We start from the raw sequence: 21246 nt of genomic DNA, 5'->3' as shown, positions 1-21246 counted from the left end.
GATGGCATTGAATTTATAAATTACCTTGGGCATTATGGCCATTTTCACGCTATTTTGATCCTTCCTATCCATGAGCATGGTATGTTCTTCCATTTGTTTGTGTCCTCTTTTATTTCATTGAGCAGTGGTTTGTAGTTATCCTTGAAGAGGTCCTTCACATCTGTTGTAAGTTGGATTCCTAGGTATTTTATTCTCTTTGAAGCAATTGTGAATGGGAGTTCACTCATGATTTGGCTCTCTGTTTGTCTGTTATTGGTGTATAGGAATGCTTGTGATTTTTGCACATTGATTTTGTATCCTGAGACTTTGTTGAAGTTGCTTATCAACTTAAGGAGATTTTGGGCTGAGATGATGGGGTTTTCTAAATATACAATCATGTCATCTGCAAACAGGGATAGGACTTCCTCCTTTCTGAATTGAATACCCTTTATTTCTTTCTCCTGCCTGATTGCCTTGGTCAGAACTTCCAGCACTATGTTGAATAGGAGTGGTGAGAGAGGGCATCTCTGTCTTGTGCCAGTTTTCAAAGGGAATGCTTCCAGTTCTTGCCCTTTCAGTATGATATTGGCTGTGGGTTTGTCATAAATAGCTCTTATTATTTTGAGATACATTCCATTAATACCGAATTTATTGAGGGATTTTAGCATGAAGGGCTGTTGAATTTTGTCAAAGGCCTTTTCTGCATCTATTGGGATAATCATGTGGTTTTTGTATTTGGTTCTGTTTATATGCTGGATTATGTTTATTGATTTGCGGATGTTGAACCAGCCTTGCATTGCAGGGATGAAGCCCACTTGATCATGGTGGATAAGCTTTTTGATGTGCTGCTGGATTCTCTTTGCCAGTATTTTATTGAGGATTTCTGCACTGATGTTCTTCAGGGATATTGGTCTAAAATTCTCTTTTTTTGTTGTGTCTCTGCCAGGCTTTGGTATCAGGATGATGTTGGCCTCATAAAATGAGTTAGGGAGGATTCCCTCTTTTTCTGTTGATTGGAATAGTTTCAGAAGAAATGGTACCAGCTCCTCCTTGTACCTCTGGTAGAATTTGGCTGTGAATCCATGTGGTCCTGGACTTGTTTTTCATTGGTAGGATATCAATTATTGCCTCAACTTCAGAGCCTGTTATTGGTCTATTCAGGATTCAGCTTCTTCCTGTTTTAGTCTTGGGAGAGTGTACGTGTCCAGGAATTTATCAATTTCTCTAGGTTTCCTAGTTTATTTGCATAGAGGTGTTTATAGTATTCTCTGATGGTAGTTTGTATTTCTGTCGGGTCGGTGGTGATATCCCCTTTATCATTTTTTATTGCATCTATTTGAATCTTCTCTCTTCTTTATTAGTCTTGCTAGGGGTCTATCAATTTTGTTGATCTTTTCAAAAAACCAGCTCCTGGATTCATTGATTTTTTGAAGGGTTTTTTTTTTTGTGTGTGTGTGTCTATCTCCTTCAGTTCTGCTCTGATCTTAGTTATTTCTTGCCTTCTGCTAGTTTTTGAATGTGTTTCCTCTTGCTTCTCTAGTTCTTTTAATTGTGATGTTAGGGTGCAAATTTTAGATTTTTCCTACTTTCTCTTGTGGGCATTTAGTGCTATAAATTTCCCTCTACACACTGCTTTAAATGTGTCCCAGAGATTCTGGTATGGTTGTGTCTTTGTTCTCATTGTTTTCAAAGAACATCTTTATTTCTTCCTTCATTTCATTATGTACCCAGTAGTCATTCAGGAGCAGGTTGTTCAGTTTCCATGTAGTTGAGCGGTTTTGGGTGAGTTTCTTACTCCTGAGTTCTAGTTTGATTGCACTGTGGTCTGAGAAACAGTTTGTTATAATTTCTGTTCTTTTACATTTGCTGAGGAGTACTTTACTTTCAACTATGTGGTCAGTTTTGGAATAAGTACGATGTGGTGCTGAGAAGAATGTATATTCTGTTGATATGGGGTGTAGAGTTCTGTAGATGTCTATTAGGTCCACTTGGTGCAGAGTTGAGTTCAATTCCTGGATGTCCTTTTTAACTTTCTGTCTCGTTGATCTGTCTAACGTTGACAGTGGGGTGTTAAAGACAGTGGGGTGTTAAATTATTGTGTGGTAGTCTAAGTCTCTTTGTAAGCCTCTAAGGAGTTGCTTTATGAATCTGGGTTCTCCTATATTGGGTTCATATATATTTAGGATACTTAACTCTTCTTGTTGAATTGATCCCTTTACCATTATGTAAGGGCCTTCTTTTTTTCTTTTTATCTTTGTTGGTTTAAAGTCTGTTTTATCAGAGACTAGGATTGCAACCCCTGCCTTTTTTTGTTTTCCACTTGATTGGTAGATCTTCCTCCATCCCTTTATTTTGAGCCTATGTGTGTCTCTGCACGTGTGATGGGTCTCCTGAATACAGCACACTGATGGGTCTTGACTCTATCCAATTTGCCAGTCTGTGTCTCTTAATTGCAGCATTTAGCCCATTTACCTTTAAGGTTAATATTGTTATGTGTGAATTTGATCCTGTCATTATGATGTTAGCTGGTTATTTTGCTCGTTAGTTGATGCAGTTTCTTCCTAGCATTGATGGAATTTACATTTTGGCATGTTTTTGCAGTGGTTTGTTGCTTTCCATGTTTAGTGCTTCCTTCAGGAGCTCTTGTAGGGCAGGCCTGGTGGTGACAAAATCTCTCAGCATTTGCTTGTCTGTAAAGGATTTTATTTCTCCTTCACTTATGAAACTTAGTTTGGCTGGATATGAAATTCTGGGTTGAAAATTCTTTTCTTTAAGAATGTTGAATATTGGCCCCCACTCTCTTCTGGCTTGTAAAGTTTCTGCTAAGAGGTCTACTGTTAGTCTGATGGGCTTCCCTTTGTGCGTAACCCAACCTTTCTCTCTGGCTGCCCTTAACATTTAGGAAAAGCGGTTTAATGGACCACTCACAGTTCCACGTGGCTGGGGAGGCCTCACAATCATGGCTGCAGGCAAGGAGGAGCAAGTCACATCTTACATGGCAGCAGGGAAGAGAAGAGGTTGTGCAGGGAAACTCCCCTTTATGAAACCATCAGATTTCATGAGACTTATTCACTGTCCTGAGAACAGCAAGGGAAGACCTGCCCCCATGATTCAATTACCTCCCACCGGGTCCCTCCTATGATATGTGGGAATTGTGGGAGCTACATCTCAGTATGAAATTTGGGTGGGGACACAACAAAACCATATCACAGTGTATATTTATATTTACATTTCATGAAAGCAGCTTATTTTGTTTTAAACTTAGTTTGTTGTTGGTTGGTTGATTGGTATGGCCCTTGGCAATTCTAAACCAGGATTTCCAAACATAGAGTTTAGTTTACAATTTTGAATCTTACGTTTGTTTTCCCTGTGGAATTTTGAATCTTTTAATAATACTCTTCTTCAAGGCCTTGAAAATATTGACAGACATCTAAGATTAAACTGTGGAGTTATACAGAAAAGAAAGGATGATCATGCCATGTTTGAGGAAGACACACTAGAAACAAACTGCTGTATTCATTTTTATCTTTGTTTTGTTTTATTTGAATTACTGCTAAATAGTACCAAGGGGAATCTTGAAAGATTCCTTTTTTTTTTTCCTGAGGAGTCTTTGAGCCTCTTTGAAGATTTTTATATAAGAAAAATTTCCAATTCATGTATTTGACTGATGTAATGTAGAAAATACAAAGACCAGTATTGAAATTACTGAATTCTCTCTCCTTGTCAGCCAAAGATGACTTGGCTATTGATTAAGACTGCAACAGATGTGAAAGTTCCAAAAAAGTGATGGAGCCAACTCTGAGAGAAACAAGACATTGGCTTTATGGTTGTCCTTAGTGATGGTGGTTTTTTTTTCTTTTAAGAATGTATATAGAGGCCGGGTGTGGTGGCTCATGCCTGTATCCCAGCATCCCAGCACTTTGGGAGGCCAATGTGGGCAGATCACACGGTCAAGAGGTTGAGACCATCCTGGCCAACTTGGTGAAACCCTGTCTCCACTAAAAATACAAAAATTAGCCAGGCATGGTGGCAGGCACCTATAATCCCAGCTACTCAGGAGGCTGAGGCAGGAGAATCACTTTAACCCGGGAGGTGGAGGTTGCAGTGAGCCCAGATCACACCACGGCACTCCAGCCTGGCGACAGAGTGAGACTCCGTCTCAAGAAAAAAAAAAAAAATGTATACAGAACATTTAAAAAACTATAGAAAATATTTGCACATATATCTAATACTTCAATCCTTTTATGGAACCTGTTATTTTGCTTCCATCTTTTCTTTTTTTCCTGTCAATTCTCTTTTCTTCTTCTATCCTTGACTTCTCTTTTTTGATTGTGAGTTTATTGGCATAAACTTTCTCAGAGATGTTCCCAAGGAAGCATTTAGTCTTGGTACTTTAGTTAGCAAGTTGGTGTTTAAGATGACTAAGAAAATATAGCACTACCCAGATAATCCCATATCCCATGATCTACTTGTTAAGGAATCAGAGCTCCATAACCGGAGTCATCTAGACTCACTGCTTTCCTACAACACTGGCATCATCATTGGTGGATTAAGATTGAATGGGGCATTGTTGATCCTCTTAGCAACTGAACCCTGCCTTGACCTAGCTTAGAGAACATGTGATGTTACATGAAAAACAGATGAGTAACACAATGCATATTAGAATATAATAAAATCAGTTTCATAAAGCCTAACGTATTAACTTTAAGCATAAATATCCCTAATAATTGACTACATCCCCAAGAACATATCTTGTCATTTTCCATTTGCAGGAAAGAAAAGCAATGTATGTAAATGCAATATATTCAAAATTATTTTCTGATTTAGAATATTTATTTACTATCATTGCATTGCTAATTGCCTGTAATTTTGCCTTCTGTAATTATGCTAATATGATGAATAAAGTGTAGTCTGCAGTATTAATTTTTATGCCTATTTTTCAATTGGATGGCTCTGCATGCATTTATTTATGGCTTAGATGCATCTCATCTATGTGTGTAAATATTTTCTTGTTTGCTTATTTGCCTTTGCTTATTTGCATTTAATGAACTAAGATTTCACCTCACTTTACCATATGCAGACACTGCTCCACTTATTTTTCTAATAGTTTATATGTCATGCAATATAGCATTTTATGTTAATAAGGTATCTTTCATATAATGACATTATGTGTTATGCCAAGAAAAGTCTTGCTATTTTGTGTGTGTGTTTAACGTTATCTAATGTACGTCTGTGCCATTAAAGTCAGTGATATATTTTGACAATCAATTATGCTCAGCAACTGAGTATTTGAAGGAAGCAATGTAGTGTAAATATTGAGGTTTTATGTGTAAAATATCTATATTTTTCAGGCAGTTCAGGGTTAATGTATGCTTGAGTCCCTCAGAGTAAGTCGCATGTATTAACACATTGGCCTCTGGCACAGGTTTTTGAATATCACCCAATAACTGGATTACTAGGGCTCATTGTCTTCTGTGGCACAAAATAAGATTAGGCTATGATTAGAAGAAATCACACTCAAGTGAATACAAGCTGCTGAAATAATGTTTCCAAGATCAAATGCAATAACTATGACCAAGGACAATAGGTCTTTTTCAAAGGTTTCCATATTTTCACTAAATTATATAAGGAGGCCGGGCGCGGTGGCTCAAGCCTGTAATTCCAGCACTTTGGGAGGCCGAGACGGGCGGATCACGAGGTCAGGAGATCGAGACCATCCTGGCTAACACGGTGAAACCCCGTCTCTACTAAAAATACAAGAAAATTAGCCGGGCACCGTGGCGGGCGCCTGTAGTCCCAGCTACTCAGGAGGCTGAGGCAGGAGAATGGCGTGAACCCGGGGGGGCGGAGTTTGCAGTGAGCCGAGATCGCGCCACTGCACTCCAGCCTGGGGCACAGAGCAAGACTCTGTCTCAAAAAAAAAAAAAAAAAAAAAAAATTATATAAGGAAAGGTCTTTATTTAAAAAATTTTAAAGAGCATGAGTTATATTTTTGAAAATCTGTTGTTTTGAACTTGACACCCCAAAAGTTTAACATTAGTTTTAATCTTACTTAGATATCCCTAGTTGAAGCTTGTCAAATTTCTTATGTGGTCCTGGAAGCATGTAGGTAATTTCAGAATATTAAAAAATTACATATTGCTTTTGGAGAAAGTAGCTTACATGTTACTAGGGTTTAAATTATTTTTTTCTCTTGTTTAATGCTCGTCAACAGCTATGATGGTGGGGAGGAGTAATTTTTTTGCAGCCTATTGGCTAGCCTTGGAAGTAGTGCTGAGGTGGGGTTAGGGACGAAAAAATGGTTAAGTCAAGTATTTATTCAGCTATTTAATATTCATCTACTAGGGCTGCTAGAAGCAGACACATTTCCTAATTTAAGGATATTTTTGAATACAAAGATGGATGTCCTCCTTTGAGCTCCTAGGTGTCATATATCTAATAAATAATGTGAATATATAAAGACAAATGAAAAGAACTATGCACAACATGTGTGATTCCTACTTCCCTGACTCAGCTGGGTTCTATCTGATAAGAGCTTTTCATATAAATAGAAGATGAGGAATATTTCCTATCTTAATAGGAGTGAGAACTATAGATCCATATGCCAAATGTGTTATGCCCGAAGAAAGAAATTGGTATTATGGGAAGATCACTTATCACTGTCCATTATCTCAAATTTCTTTCTCCTAAGTTAATATTCATCTTCAAGGCCCAGTTAGATTTTCTTGCCAAAGCCTAATGCTCAAACTAATTGTGTTTTCCAAATATGGAAACTGACTTTGAGTTTTGTGTATAGATTAGTGTGTAGAATTGGCCAATAAGTTGGTTTTGTAATTACATTTATTTAATACAGTTTTTCAATAAGTCAGGAAAATTATTGTTTGGAAGATACATTACAGACCACTAAGAAAATTATGTATATAATTTCAAGATGTACTATAAAATTGATTAAAATTCAGTTATATCAAAGGGTAGAAAACATCAATATTACGATCTATGGCATGTAGACTAACTAAAGATTCATAATTGAATAATGCTTAACAAGTCCCCCGTGATGTAGCAAGCATGGGTACTATTGTGTGCCTTGCAAAGGGAAGGCACGAGAGGCATTCAGTCCACAAGTACTTATTAAGCATCCAGCATGTGCCAGGTACGATGCCAAGTTTTCAGCCTGCAACACAGAATAAAGCGAACATTGTCCCTTTTTGTGGGTATGTGAAGGGCTCCTAACTGGCTAAACTCACACACTATGTCAGGCATCTAGAGGTCACCTGTCTGTCTAACCAGCCTAGCACGGAAATACGTTACCAAATTAGCCTCCTGAAAATGGTGACAGTTTAAAAATACTAACTCAGATGCAAAAAATACAAAAGAGATAAATAAATAATATATGCATTTCCAGTCTTTTTCCAAAAAGTACATGTTAATGGTTTCCTGCATACCAGTTTCATTTTTAAACCTTTCCTCTGACCGTAGGAGCTGATGCTGTGGAAGCTCAGTGTAAGAGATTTGAAGTGAGAGCCAGTGAAGATGGCAGGGTGCTGTTTTCTGCAGATGAAGATGAGATTACCATTGGTGCTGAAAAGCTGAAAGTTACAGGTACTGTAGATGGAGGTCTTGGAAAATGGTTTACTTCTTTAAAGAACACAACTGCACAAGAAGCTACTTAATAAGATGGATGATTCCTATGCATAAAATAGAGTCTTACATAATCACAGCATTTGTTTTTCAAATTGTCTTCAAATGGACGGCACTGGTTGTGGTTGTAGAAGACAGTGCAGATGTTAGCAGCCTTAATGACATAAAAGTGAAGCTATCTCTCAGGTGGAGGTAGGTGGAAGAAAATGATGTGGCTGGGCGGGGTAGAGATAAGTGCAAATTCTGAGTAAAGGGGACTAACAAATCATAATTAGGGAGTATTCTTTTAAAATAAGAGACGTGTGAAGGAACTAAAATGGAAATTTTAACTTTAGAATTAAGTAAGGGGGAAGTTATCATAAAAGTAAACTAAATTCATTTTATATAGCATTCATAATTATCCTCAAAAGTATGTAAATAAAAAACGAATGCTATGCACCTGTTATTTCAAAATCATTATTATAATATGGGGGTCATTAAAGTCAACCAACAGCTGAAATTAAAATTTTAAAAAAGGTAAAAGTGGGACCAGGAGTGGCGAATAATTTGATGACAATTTTAAGCGCAATCTCTTCTGAATTACTTGATTCACAACCATGAGAAATTTTATTTTGATAACATATTTAACAATCCCTTGAAAGTACCCAAGGAGGCTTACATTTTAAAAAACAAGAAGAAAATAATAAAGTATAGTTGACTTAATGTTTCCCAAACTTGAGTTTGGAAACAGTTCATGAGTATCTATCCATATTAACTTGGGTCAAACAGTCCTGTGGGCTACGTGAGAGCAGTTAGCATGGCAGCTGAAGAACATCAACTCTGTTCTTGAGCTATTTGGGTTGAATCCTGCCTCTGCCTCAATATATTCAATTCTCGATGCCTCTGTTTTTCCCTCATCTGAATAACTGAAATGATAGTAACTTTAGTGGTCAAATTAAATGCATGTGTGTGCATTTGTGTGCTGAGAATGTGCTCAGTCCATAATGAAGATGTTGTGTTGGCTCTTTATATTTATTAATGATGATAATATTGATATTACAAATGTTGGAGACAAGAGGGCCTGTGTTGATTTCGAGAAAGGTGTGTTAAACTAATGCAGGAACAGAAAGCCAAATACCACGTTATCATTTATAAATGGGAGCTATAAATGATGAGAACACATGGACACGTAGAGGGGAACAACACACTGGAGCCTATAAGTGGGTGGAGGTTGCGAGGAGGGAGAGGATCAGCAAAAATAACTAATGAGTATTAGGTTTAATACCTGAGTGACAAAATAATGTGTACGACAAACCCCCATGACACAAGTTTACCTCTGTAATAAACCTGCACATGTACTCCTGAACTTAAAAATTGTAAAAGGCGTATTGGCTGGACATAGTGGCTCATGCCTGTAATCTCAGCACTTTGGGAAACAGAGGTGAGAGAATCACTTGGTTCAAGTCCAGCCTGGGCAATATAGTGAGACCATGTGTCTACCACAGTTTTTTACAATGAACCAGGCATGAAGGTGTGTGTCCATAGTCCCAGCTACTCAGGAGGCTGATGTGGGAGGATAGCTTGAGTTCAGAAGGTCAAGGCTGCAATGAGCCAAGATCATGCCAGTGCAGTCTAGCACAAGTGACAGAGACAGACCCTCTCTCAAAAATATAATACAATAAAATACAAAGATATGTTATTAAGTGGTGATGAAATTCAATAGGGATTATTGAATGGGGACCCTCACTGTGTATCCCCTGGCCTGAATCAAATCCCACCACCCTTATCCCCACCCCTGTCCCTCCTTTCCCTTGGGAGCATGTTCTGCTGAGAGGGTGGAGCCTCCACCATTGGGTGAGTGTTTAGGATGGTCCCCATGAATACTTACCTGGTTGATGTCCATTTTTCTTAAGACTTCGTGGGAAGGCTAGGAAAGGAGGCATGTATGGAGGGTACAGATTAACCTTCTTGAGTCCTGAGTTAGGAGAGCAGGGACAAAGAGAGAGAGAGAGAGAGAGAGGTCTGTTTGGCACAGAACACAGACAAATCATAAAGGACATTGGTTGTAGGGCCCTGAGCACTCACATTTGAATTGCTTATTGGTGAGTAAGTGAGGTGCCCTAGGGTATAAATGCCTTCAGGGGAACTCGGCAATATTAATAATCTTTGAACCCTGGTAATGCCTATTGGTCGTCACTCTTGAGACCAACGTAAGCCTGAGATAAATTTCAGGACATTACAGAACTTATCAAAAATATATTTAAGCCATATTCAGATATTCTCACTGGGTACTTTACAATCATAAGTAAAGGGAGATTCTAGAGCTCTTGGCAGCTTTTACGATCTCATGGAATTTTCACTTCTTCTGATATTTATATTACCTTTACCTGTCTCATAATTGTTCCAGTGAAGTAAAGGCAGATAGTCACATTCATTTTCTGCTTTTGCTTAGTAGCCCGGATACCATCCTTGAAATGTTGCTTGGGCTAAGTGCTTCCTTAGCCCAGATAGGCAAGAAAGTGCTTCCTGAAATATCTAAGTTTTTCTGCTTTTTAATTAAATGCCTTAAAGCAGTTGTCTCTTCTCTCTCCCTTTCTCTTTCTCCTTTGGTCTGTCTCTCGCCCTTCTTCCTCCTATTGCTTCTCCTGCTTCCCCATCCCGTATGTTTGTAAAATGTTCTCAATTGATCTATATTTTCCAATCATCTCAGACACCCCTAGTTAATTATAAGTCTGTGTCATATGCATTCAGATGATCTTAATAAAATAATAAAGTTACAGCAGATTATTGTACAAGGTTGAAACATAATACTTAGAACGAAAGAAATACCCACAAACTGTGAGACTGCCAGTAGCGAACAATGTTGACTTTTAACCTTATGCGGAGGTACAATAGGCTGAACATCGTTAAAAAATAAATGGTAAATTATAGAATATTTCATTTGATTAGAACTTTCCTCATTAAACAATCACATTTCTTTGTCTCCTACAAGAACCCATTTACCATTTACACACCCTAGAGTCACAAACATACACACAGGCACATAGACAAACTAGTTCTTGCCAGGCCTTTACTCCTTTACCAGAATAGCAGATATTAAATTTACAACAGCTTCATTCTTTCCCATGATACTCCTTAAAGAAAGAAAAATAAAAATATCAAGGCAAATATAATTTAGAATTTCATGTGCTTAGAGGAAAAAAAAATGTGTGTAGCATAGCATGCAATTTTAGAGCATTAAGATTGATTAGTAACCTCACATATACTTTAAAGCAGTGCTTGAATCATTTGACAAATAATAGTACAAAGAGACATTGACTCCAGGGTGCTTCATATAAATTAGATACTGTGCTGACAGGACTTCAAAGTTAGATGTGATGAGAGATGCCTGTGTAGTTTATTCTATAATTTCAAATTCGTGGCACAAACTTATTTAAGCAATATTTATAGGAATTAAATTGGATCCCTTTCAGCTTTTTATTTTTTGAGCAATGCCATCTTATAAAGGAACTTTTCTTTCAGGATGACGTCAGTGGATGGATTCATTTAGACAAGGGGTGTGTCTGTACATCTGAGGCAAAATCAGTTATGACTATAGTAATTCACAGATCTAGGGTAGCTCATGATATTTACATTCACTCTACCTACAAAGCAGCAGGAATTTACCTGATACATTCAGATACTCATGGGTGCAGGGGGACAGAAGTAAAATGGTAAATACATACCTGAACACCACCACCTATGAATGCCCCATCACCACAAAGAGCAATCACATGCTTAAGGTTTGTGATTTTTCACTCTTGACATTACTTGTCTTGCCCAGCAGAAGTCTGCTTGAATCTTAATATAATGATATTTATTTGACCTTAACATGTCTTCTCTGTATCACTGAATATATAGGAGTTTTATACTTTAGCTCACCTATGCACAATTGAAAACTATATTTTTATTTTGTATTCCCTACTATTGGCCAAAGGTATGACTGAATCCAATTATCTTTTGAGACCTAGTCAACAAGAACAACAAAAGGAATAAACCTTTACACACAGAAGTCTCTTAAACTTAGTGCTTTCAGGCACAATCAGTCAACTGCGCTCTGTAGTTTCATTCGTATTCCACGTAGTATATTAACTTGAGAAAACAAATTTCACGAATAAGCCACTCTCCTTTAACAAGTGAAAGACATCAGCCCCGTAGAATTGTTTCATGATAAATTAAAAGCTATTAGTCAGACTTAGACCTAGACCTGTTTTTTTTTTCTATGATGTAAGAGAGGACAATAGCTAAATGTACCGAGAGAAAGCATATCTACTTTTTTAGACAGTAGCAATTAAAACTGACAACCTGAAAGTATCGTGAAATCCCACTCTGCATCCACCCACTGCCCTAGTGTTTGTTCGAAAGCCAGGAGTATCAGTCCTTTGCCTCCATTCTAATTGAATGGTTAGAAGTCTAGACAAGTTCCGATGCTTGTTTGACAACAGAAGAAAGGACTTTCTGAAGAGCTGTCTTTTAAATTAAACACCATGCTTCTGGGTTACAGTCAATATCTTCTGGTTTGTTTTTATTAGTTCATCTTCTACATCCTTGTTCTTGTCTATTAAATTGGCACACTGCGATGGGGTCAGCTTTGGACTCAACCTTTCTATTAGATAGGCCATTGTTCCTCTTCGCTGTCCAGATGCCAAGAATGCGGTAACACTCAGGCAACCGGATGGAGCCACTTTGTCCAAATAGCCCGTGAAGAAATGTGATTAGATTAGGTGCTGAGAAAAGGAATGTGCAATCACTTCATTTTCTCTGGTGAAGCATTAAAGTTTGTAGACCTGGATCAGTCACTCAACTAGTTTTCTAGTTGCTTTTAAAACTTACTGAGAATAAAAACTTCCAAGACACTAAATATTAGTACCACCTCACCTCCTCCTCAAGTCTCCAGGTGAATCCTGATTTCAGGTTTTGAAGTGTATAACTAATAAAGAATGCCATCTTCACAAAATAAGCTGTTTCCTCTAAGCACCTTACTAACAGTCCTCTTCATGATTTACTTTTTTAAGTTTTAAATGTTTCATATAGTTTTGTGAAAGCAAAACTTCTTGAAAATATCATTAATAACAGAAAGGTGAAATGGGAGAACAGTCATTAAAGAGGACAGTTCATTCCTCCACCTCTACCTGCAGCCACCAAAAAAGTGGTTATATCAACTGTCTTCTCTTTGTAGAGGTTTTAAAATTGTTCATTTGATGTGTAAAATGTCTCTTATAGCTTTAGGTCTTAGACCCACAAAATCTCTTGGAGATATAATTTATCCTGCCATTGGATCAATAAAGAGTCTGATTTCCTATATATCATGATGTTAAAAACATTCATGGCTGGGCGCGGTGGCTTACGCCTGTAATACTAGCACTTTTGGAGGCCTAGGCGGGCGGATCACAAGCTCAGGAGATCGAGACCATCCTGGTTAACCAGGTGAAGCGCCACTGCACTCCAGTCTGGGCGACTGAGTGAGACTCTGTCTCAAAACAAAATACAACATACATAACTGGCCAGGTATGGTAGCTCACGCCTATAATCGCAGTACTTTGGGAGGCCAAGGAGGGAAGACCACTTGAGGCCAGGAGTTTGAGACCAGCCTGGCCAACATGGTGAAACCCCCATCTCTACTAAAACTACAAAAATTATCCAGTGTGCTGGTGGGTGCCTGTCATCCCAGCTACTCGAGAGGCTGAGGCAGGAGGATCCCTTGAACCCAGGAGGCTGAGGTTGCAGTGAGCCAAGATCCTGCCACTGCACTCCAGCCTGGGCGACAGATTGAGACTCCATCTCAAAACAAACTTAAAGAAAACTGTATATATAGAATATGGCATGCAAGACTTCCTCGCAGTTACTTTATCTCCTTGCTGGCCATCATTCAGCGCCTGGTATTTGCACCTGGATTGAAGTCTTGGTCTTCATATATACACATATATACACATATGTATATTTTATATATGTATAAAATTATGTTCTATATACTGTTCAGCCAACCAAGGACCACATATACAATGGTAGTCCCATGAGGTTATGATGGAGATAAAACTTCTTATCACCTAGTGATGTCATAAGCATCCTAAGGTCAGAGCGCAACATATTACTTACATGTTTGTCATGATGCCAGTGTAAATAAACCTACTTTGCAGCCAGTCATAGAAAATTATAGCACATACAGTTATGCACAGTACATAATACTTGATCATGATAGTAAATACTCTTACTGGTTTATTATTTACTGTAATATACTGTAGATTTTATCATTATTTTAGATTATACTCTTTCTACTTATAAAAAAGTTAACTGGAGAACATCCTCAGGCAGGTCCTTCAGGAGGTATTTCAGAAGAAGGCATTTTCATCATAGGAGATGACAGCTTCATCTATGTCATTGTCTCTGAAGACCTTCAAGTGGGACAAGATGTGGAGGTGGAAGACAGTGATATTGATGAATCTGATTTTTTGTAGACCTGGGCTACAGGGTATTTTCTTAGTGTTTAGCAAAAATGTTTTTAAGAAAAACTTTAGGGGGAAAAGCTTATAGAATAAAAGTATAAAGAAACAAAATATTTTTGAATAATAAGATTATTCAGAAAGCGTTTAGTTTTGTACAGCTGTACTTGTTTGTGTTTTAAGCTAAGTGTTTGCAAAAGAGTCAAAAAGTTTTTTAAAAGCATATAATGTAAAAATATTACAGTAAGTTAAGGTTATTTTTGGAGAAAGAAATAATTTTTTTTTTTTTTTCCTGAGACGGAGTCTTGCACTGTTGCCCAGGCTGAAGTGCTGTGGCACGATCTCTGCTCACTGCAACCCCCACCTCCCAGGTTCACCCCATTCTGCTGCCTCAGCCTCCTGAGTAGCTGGGACTACAGGTGCCTGCTACTATGTCCAGCTAATATTTTTTATATTTTTAGTAGAGACGGGGTTTCACTGTGTTAGCCAGGATGGTCTCGATCTCCTCTCGTGATCTGCCCACCTCAGCCTCCCAAAGTGCTGGGATTACAAGTGTGAGCCACTGCACCCGGCCAAGAAAAATATTTTTAAATAAATTCAGTGTCGCCTATGTGCACAGTGTTTATAAAGTGTACAGTAGTGGATACTAAAGTTCCAGGCCTTCACATTCACTTAACACTCACCGACTCATTCAGAGCAACTTCTCGTCCTGCAAGCTTCAGAACTGGAAGTGCCCTATAAAGTTGTACCATTTTTTAAATCTTTTATAGCATTATTTTTACTGTACCTTTTCTGTGTTTAGATGCGCAAATATTTGCCATTGTGTTACAGTTGACTATAGTATTCAGTAGAGTAACATGCTGTACCAGTGTGTAGCTTAGGAGCAATAGGCTATACCGCTTAGCCTAGGTTTGTCAGGATTTTTGTAAGTACACTTTATGTTTGCACAATGGTGAAATCACCAAATGATGCATTTCTGAGAACATCACCCTGTTAAGAAACACGTCACTGTATATTTCCATATATGCCTGTGTATCTATAAATATATAAAATATATTTAAATATATAATGACAATACATTTGACTTATTGAATAAAATCAAAATCTTTGAATCCATATTATAAAGAAATAAATAAATATCATTTTTTACAATAGAATGCCAACTAAAAATGTACAAGAAATCATGGGATTAGAAAAGCAAAGCAACATCTGACAATCATCTGAGTCATATTTATCTCAGGCAAAAATATCAATGGATGATAAGACTAATGGGAGAAAGTGATATGAGACATGAATTTTTTTCATATATTCCAAGCACATTTTTAAAACATTAATTTTAATAGGGGGAAAAGTAACTCCAGTGGGAACCTCTCTCTGGCTGTCCCAGTCTCAGTCAACTAGTGAAAGTAACCACCACCAGTCATGGGCCAAAGAGACATCAGGCGACATCTGATAAGATGTTAAAGGAAGAAAAAAATAACTTCTATATTATATCAGACAAAAACATGTAAGTTGAGCATTTACCTGAAGATATTTAGCACCATGTGAAATTGAGAAACATTTTGGAAGATACTAAGTTTGCGAATCAAGGAAAAGCTGAGAAACTGTTGAAGGAAACAGGACCTTTTCTAGCTGTGTATACCACATGATTCTAGATTGGACTCATTGTCTACAGAGTGAATTACTGGAACAGATGATTTTCTAGTTTTCTATTTCTCTGTAGCAAACTACTCCAAAACATACTGGCTATAAAACAATGATCGCATTTATTTTGCTTGCAACCTGCAACTTGAACAGGCTTCAGTGGACGTAGCTGATCTCTGCTCCAGTGGGCGATGGCTGAGACAGCTGAGAATTTGGGGGCTGGTATCATTTGAAGACTGGCTCAGCCCCATGCCTGGAAGTTTATAGTAGTTGTCATCAGAGACCTTAGATAGGACTACCTGTCAGAACATCTACATGTGGTCTATCCATGTACCTCAGTTTCCTTAATTCATGGTTTGAAGAGTAAACCTTCAAAGAGGGAGAGAGGAGGAAGCTGTACCAAATTTTCTGAAACAGCCTCTACCATTTTATAAAAGGAGTGCTAAGAACTTGCAGACATGTTTTAAAGCCAATCAGATTTAGCAAAGTTTGAATGAGGTCCCAAAGAATATACAAGAGTTTTTTTAAAATTATGCACATGACTTTTCTTTAGGTTAAAAATTGTTTCAAACAAAAAATTGCAATAAAATTATTAATAAACCATAGGTAACATGTTTCAGAATACAAAAGAATTCCTCACATGTGTCTTGATCAGCTTAGGGTCCCATAACAAAATACCATGAACTGAGTGGCTTAAACAGCAGAAATTTATTTTCTGTTTTGTCTGTTTGTTTGTTTGTTTTTTGAGACAGAGTCTTGCTCTGTTGCCCAGGCTGGAGTGCAGTGGCATGATCTCAGCTCACTGCAACGTCTGCCTCCCGGGTTCATACCATTCTCTTGCCTCAGCCTCTTGAGTAGCTGGGACTACAGGCACCCGCCACCATGCCTGGCTAATTTTTTTTTGTATTTTTAGTGGAGACAGGGTTTCACTGTGTTAGCCAGGACGGTCTCGATTTCCTGACCTCGCGATCCGCCCGCCTTGGCCTCCCAAAGTGCTGGGATTACAGGCATGACCCAGTGGGCCCAGACAGCAATTTATGTTCTTACAGTTCTAGAGGCTAGAAGTTCGAGGTCAGGGTGCCAACATGGTCAGGCTCTGATAAAGACTCCTTACTAGCTTGCAGACAGCTCCCTTGTTGCTGTGTCTTCGTGTGTGTGTGTGTGTGTGTGTGTGTGTGTGTGTGTGTGTGTGTGTGTGAGAGAGAGAGAGAGACCTGTTGTCTCTTCTTCTCATAAGGGCACTAATCTCATCAAGAGGACCCCATCCTCATGACCTCATCTAAACCTAATTGTCTCTCAATATACCATCTTCAAACTCAATCACATTGAGGGTTAGGATTTCAGCATATGAATTTAGGAACGACACAGTTCAGTCCAAAGGAACATGGTAAAATCGTATTAAATATTGAAGAAAATCAAAATTGATTATACAATCTTAAGTTTCAACTCTCTGAAGACCTAAGAGGAAATAAATTCCATAGTGCAGGTTTGTAGCTTTCTGATGGTATGAGTTTGATATCGTGCTAGATCTCTTGAGATTCCAGACACATCAATGGCTATGCAGTCCTCAGCCTATTTCCCTTGAATATCAATTGCCTTGGTAGGGGGTTTATACTAGCTGAATTCCAAACAATGGAGGATTGTAGTACCTGTCTGTGGCTGAAACACAGGCTTTTTGTGGTATTAAATGAAAGAGAATCCTGCAGTTTGGGTCCATTTGATTTCTCCCTTTGTTCTTCTCAGTGACAGTATCAAACCTATGGTCACTTTACTCTATGGGATGTATCATGTCATTGCTGCAACAGAATCTCACTCCCAATTACTCTGGCCAGGTTAGGAGCTCTGATTCCTCTAAGCCTTGCACTGGTGTTCAGAGGTAGGCTGGAGCTCACACTTTGACAGTGAAAACTTTCCCCTGGAAGAAGTTTTGAATAGGCTTACAGGCCAAGGTTCATGTTCAGATTGAAGTCCCCAAATCCTGAGTTTATGGGGGAAATGACCAACTAAACACTGATTATAAACTTTTATTTTGAGATAGTTATAACTGTACATACAGTTGTAACAAATAATACAGAGAGAATCTGCAACATTCATCTAGTTTTTCTCAATGGTAACATCTTATAAAACTGTAGTACCATGTTACAACTAGGATGTTGACATTGATCCAGTTAAGACACAGAACATTTCCATCACTGTGGGCATCCCTTATCTTTTTGAAACCTCACTCACTTTCCTCCACCCTCACGTTAACCCCTGACAATCATTTGTTTATTCTTCATTTCTACAGTTTCGATGGTTTAAGAATGTTAATTTATAATCATACGGTAGTTACTTACCTTTCCAGATTTTCTTTTTCACTCAGCATAATTTCCTGGAGATTCATCCAAGTCGTTGTATATGTCAATAGTTGCATTCTTATTTCTAATTGGTAATCTACAGTATGAATGTATCACAGTTTATTTTAATTATTCATCCATTGAGGAACATCTGGGTTGTTTCCTGGTTTTGGCTATTATGACCAATGCTACTATGAACATTGTGTGTAAGTTTTTGTGTGAACAATTTTTTTTTTCTTTAAGATACATATCTAGAGGTGTGTTTGCTAGGTCATATGGTGGATGCAAGTTTTGTTCTATAAACTTTTTTGCAGAATGAATATAATACTTCATATCCTTTCCTGCAAGAATTCAATTTCTTCACATCCTTTCCAGTCTGGTGTTGTCATATGATAATAGCTGTGTAGTGATACTTCATTGTGCTTTAAGAGACAGGGTCTTGCTATGTTGCCCAGGCTGGTCTTGAACTTCCAGGCTCAAGTGATCCTCCCAGATCATCCACCTATATAGTTGGGACCACAAGTATTTGTCACCTTGCCTGACTCATTGTGCTTTTAATTTGCATTTCCCTAAGGGCTAATGACATTGAATACCTCTTTATATGTTTATTTGCCAGCCATATATTCAGTTTAGTAAAATGTCTATAAATCTTTTGACCATTTTCTATTTAATTATTTGTGGGTTTTTTTTGTTATGGTTTTGAGGTCCTTTCCATATTCTAAGTAACAGTCCTCTATAGGATATATATAGATTTGCAAATATTTTATCCTACTCTCATAGCTTGTTTTCTTATTCTATTAGTCAAGTCTTTCATGAGACAAATTTTTAATATTTTTGAGGTCTAATGCACTATATTTTTATGAATTCTGCTTTTGGTGTAAAATATAAGAACTATGTGCCTAACTCTACGTAACAATATTTTCTACATTTTCCCCTAAACTTTTTATAGTTTTGTATCTTACATTAAAGTCTATGATATATTTTTGGTTGATTTTTGTACAAGATGTGAGTCTTAAGTCAATCTTTTTGCTTTTTTTCTGTTGTGTATTCATTTGTTCCAAGCTTTCTCTTCCTCCATTGTTTCTTTTTACACCCTTGTCAAAACTCCATTAGGTTATTGATGTGTATCTCTGGCTTCTCTAATGCATTCTATTAATCAGAATATCTATTTCTCTGACAATATCACATCTGTTTACTGTAGCTACATAATAGACCTTTACATTAGGTAAAGTGATTCCTCCAACTTTATTCTTTATTTCAATATTATTATTGTTATTCTTGGGCTTAGGTCTCTATGTACTGATTTTTGAATATGTGTTTCTATTCTGTTCTTATGTATTGACTTTAGAATATGTATTTATAGTCTTCAAAATATTCTTGCTTTAATTGCCTTAAACCTGTACAAAAATTTAGGAGAATTGTCATTTTTACTATATTGAATCCTCTGATCCATAAAAATGTTCTGTCTTTTCATTTATTTAGTTTTCTTTGATATCTCTTTCAGGAATAATTTTTAAACTTCAGCATAAATTATCTGCAAATATTCTGATAAATCTTTAAATTTGCTTTGAAGTGATTATAAATAGTATGTTTTAATTTTTAATTTCTGTGGCATATAGTATGTGTATATATTTATGGGGTACATGAGATGTCAATGCAAGAATGCAGTGTGAAATAATTACATCATGAAGAATGGCATATTCATGCCCTCAAGGATTTATGCTTTGAGTTATAATTCAATTATACGCTTTAAGGTACATTTTAAAATGTACAATTAAGTTATTGACTATAGTCACCCTGTTTTGCTATCAACAGTAGGTCTTATTCATTTTATCTTCTATTTTTTGTACTCAATAGTCATTCCCACCTCCCCTAACACACCCCAACTACCATTCCCAGCCTGTGGTAACCATCGTTTTACTATGTTCACGAGTACAATTGTTGTGATTTTTACATCCCACAAATAAGTGAGAACATATGATGTTTGTGTTTCTGTGCCTGGCTTAGTTCACTTAACACGATTATCTCCAGTTCCATCCACGCTGATGCAAATGACTGGATTTCATTTTTTTTTTTAATGGCTAAAGAGTACTCCGTTATGTATAAGGACCACATTTTCTTTATCCATTCATCTGCTGATGGACACTTAGGTTGTTGCCAAATCTTGGCTATTCTAAACAATGCTGCAACAAACATAGGCGTGTAGATGTCTCTTTGATATACATTTTCTCTTCTTTTGAGTGTACACCCAGCAGTAGGATTGCTGGATCATATGGTAGCTCAATCTTTTTTTCTGAGGAAGTTACAAACTGTTCTTTATGGTGGTTGTACTAGTTTCCATTTCCTCTGATAGCATACAAGGGTTCCCTTTTCTTTGCGTCCTCACCAGCAGTTATTATTGCCTGCCCTTTGGATATAAAAGCCATTTTAACAGGTAAGACGATAACTCCTTGTAGATTTGATTTGCATTTCTCTGATAATCAGTGATGTTGAGTGTTTTTTATATGGCTGTTTGCCGTGTGTGTTTTCTTTTGAGAAATATCCATCCTTTTGCCCATTTTTTGATTGAATTTTTAGATATTTTCCTATAGTGTTGTTTGAGCTCCTTATGTAATCTGGTTATTAATCCATTGTCAGATGGGTAGTTTCCAAATACTTTCTCCCAGTCTGTGGGTTTACTTTCACTTTGTTGACTCACTTTGTGGATTGTAACAGCAAAAGCTTTTTAACTTGATTTGATCCTATTTGTCCGTTCTTGCCTTAGTTGTCTGGGCTTGTAGGGTATTGCTCAAGAAATGTTTGCCCAATGTCTTGGATGGTTTACTCGATGTTTTCTTGTAGTGGTTTCATAGATCTATATCTTAGATTTAAGTCTTTAATCCCTTTTAATTTGTTTATTGTATATGGCGAGAGACAGGGGCCTAGTGTCGTTCTTTGGCATATGGATATACAGTTATCCCAATGCCATTTATTGACAGACTGTCTTTTCTCCAGTGTATGTTCTTGGCACCTTTGTTGAAAACGAGTTCACTGTAGGTGTGTGGATTTGTTTCTGGATTGTTTATTATGTTTTATTTGTCTACATGTCAGTTTTTATGACAGTACCATGCTGCTTTCGTTGCTATAGCTCTGTAGTATAATCTGAAGTCAGGTGATGTATTCCTTCAGTTTCCTTCTTTTTGATTAGGAAA

General features: G+C 37.4%; 1 protein-coding gene across 1 annotated transcript in view; it reads left to right on the top strand.

Moving 5' to 3' along the window:
* Positions 1-21246, top strand: part of SGCZ (sarcoglycan zeta) — a 1185986-nt gene that overhangs the window by 1113150 nt on the left and 51590 nt on the right. The window contains exon 5 of the mRNA XM_005562643.5: positions 7456-7578. Within this exon, the coding sequence (XP_005562700.1) occupies positions 7456-7578 (123 nt within the window). The remainder of the gene's footprint in view (positions 1-7455; positions 7579-21246) is intronic.

This window comes from Macaca fascicularis, chromosome 8 (assembly GCF_037993035.2).
Source record: "Macaca fascicularis isolate 582-1 chromosome 8, T2T-MFA8v1.1".
Classification (NCBI taxonomy): domain Eukaryota; kingdom Metazoa; phylum Chordata; class Mammalia; order Primates; family Cercopithecidae; genus Macaca; species Macaca fascicularis.
This window is presented reverse-complemented; position numbering and strand designations above follow the sequence as displayed.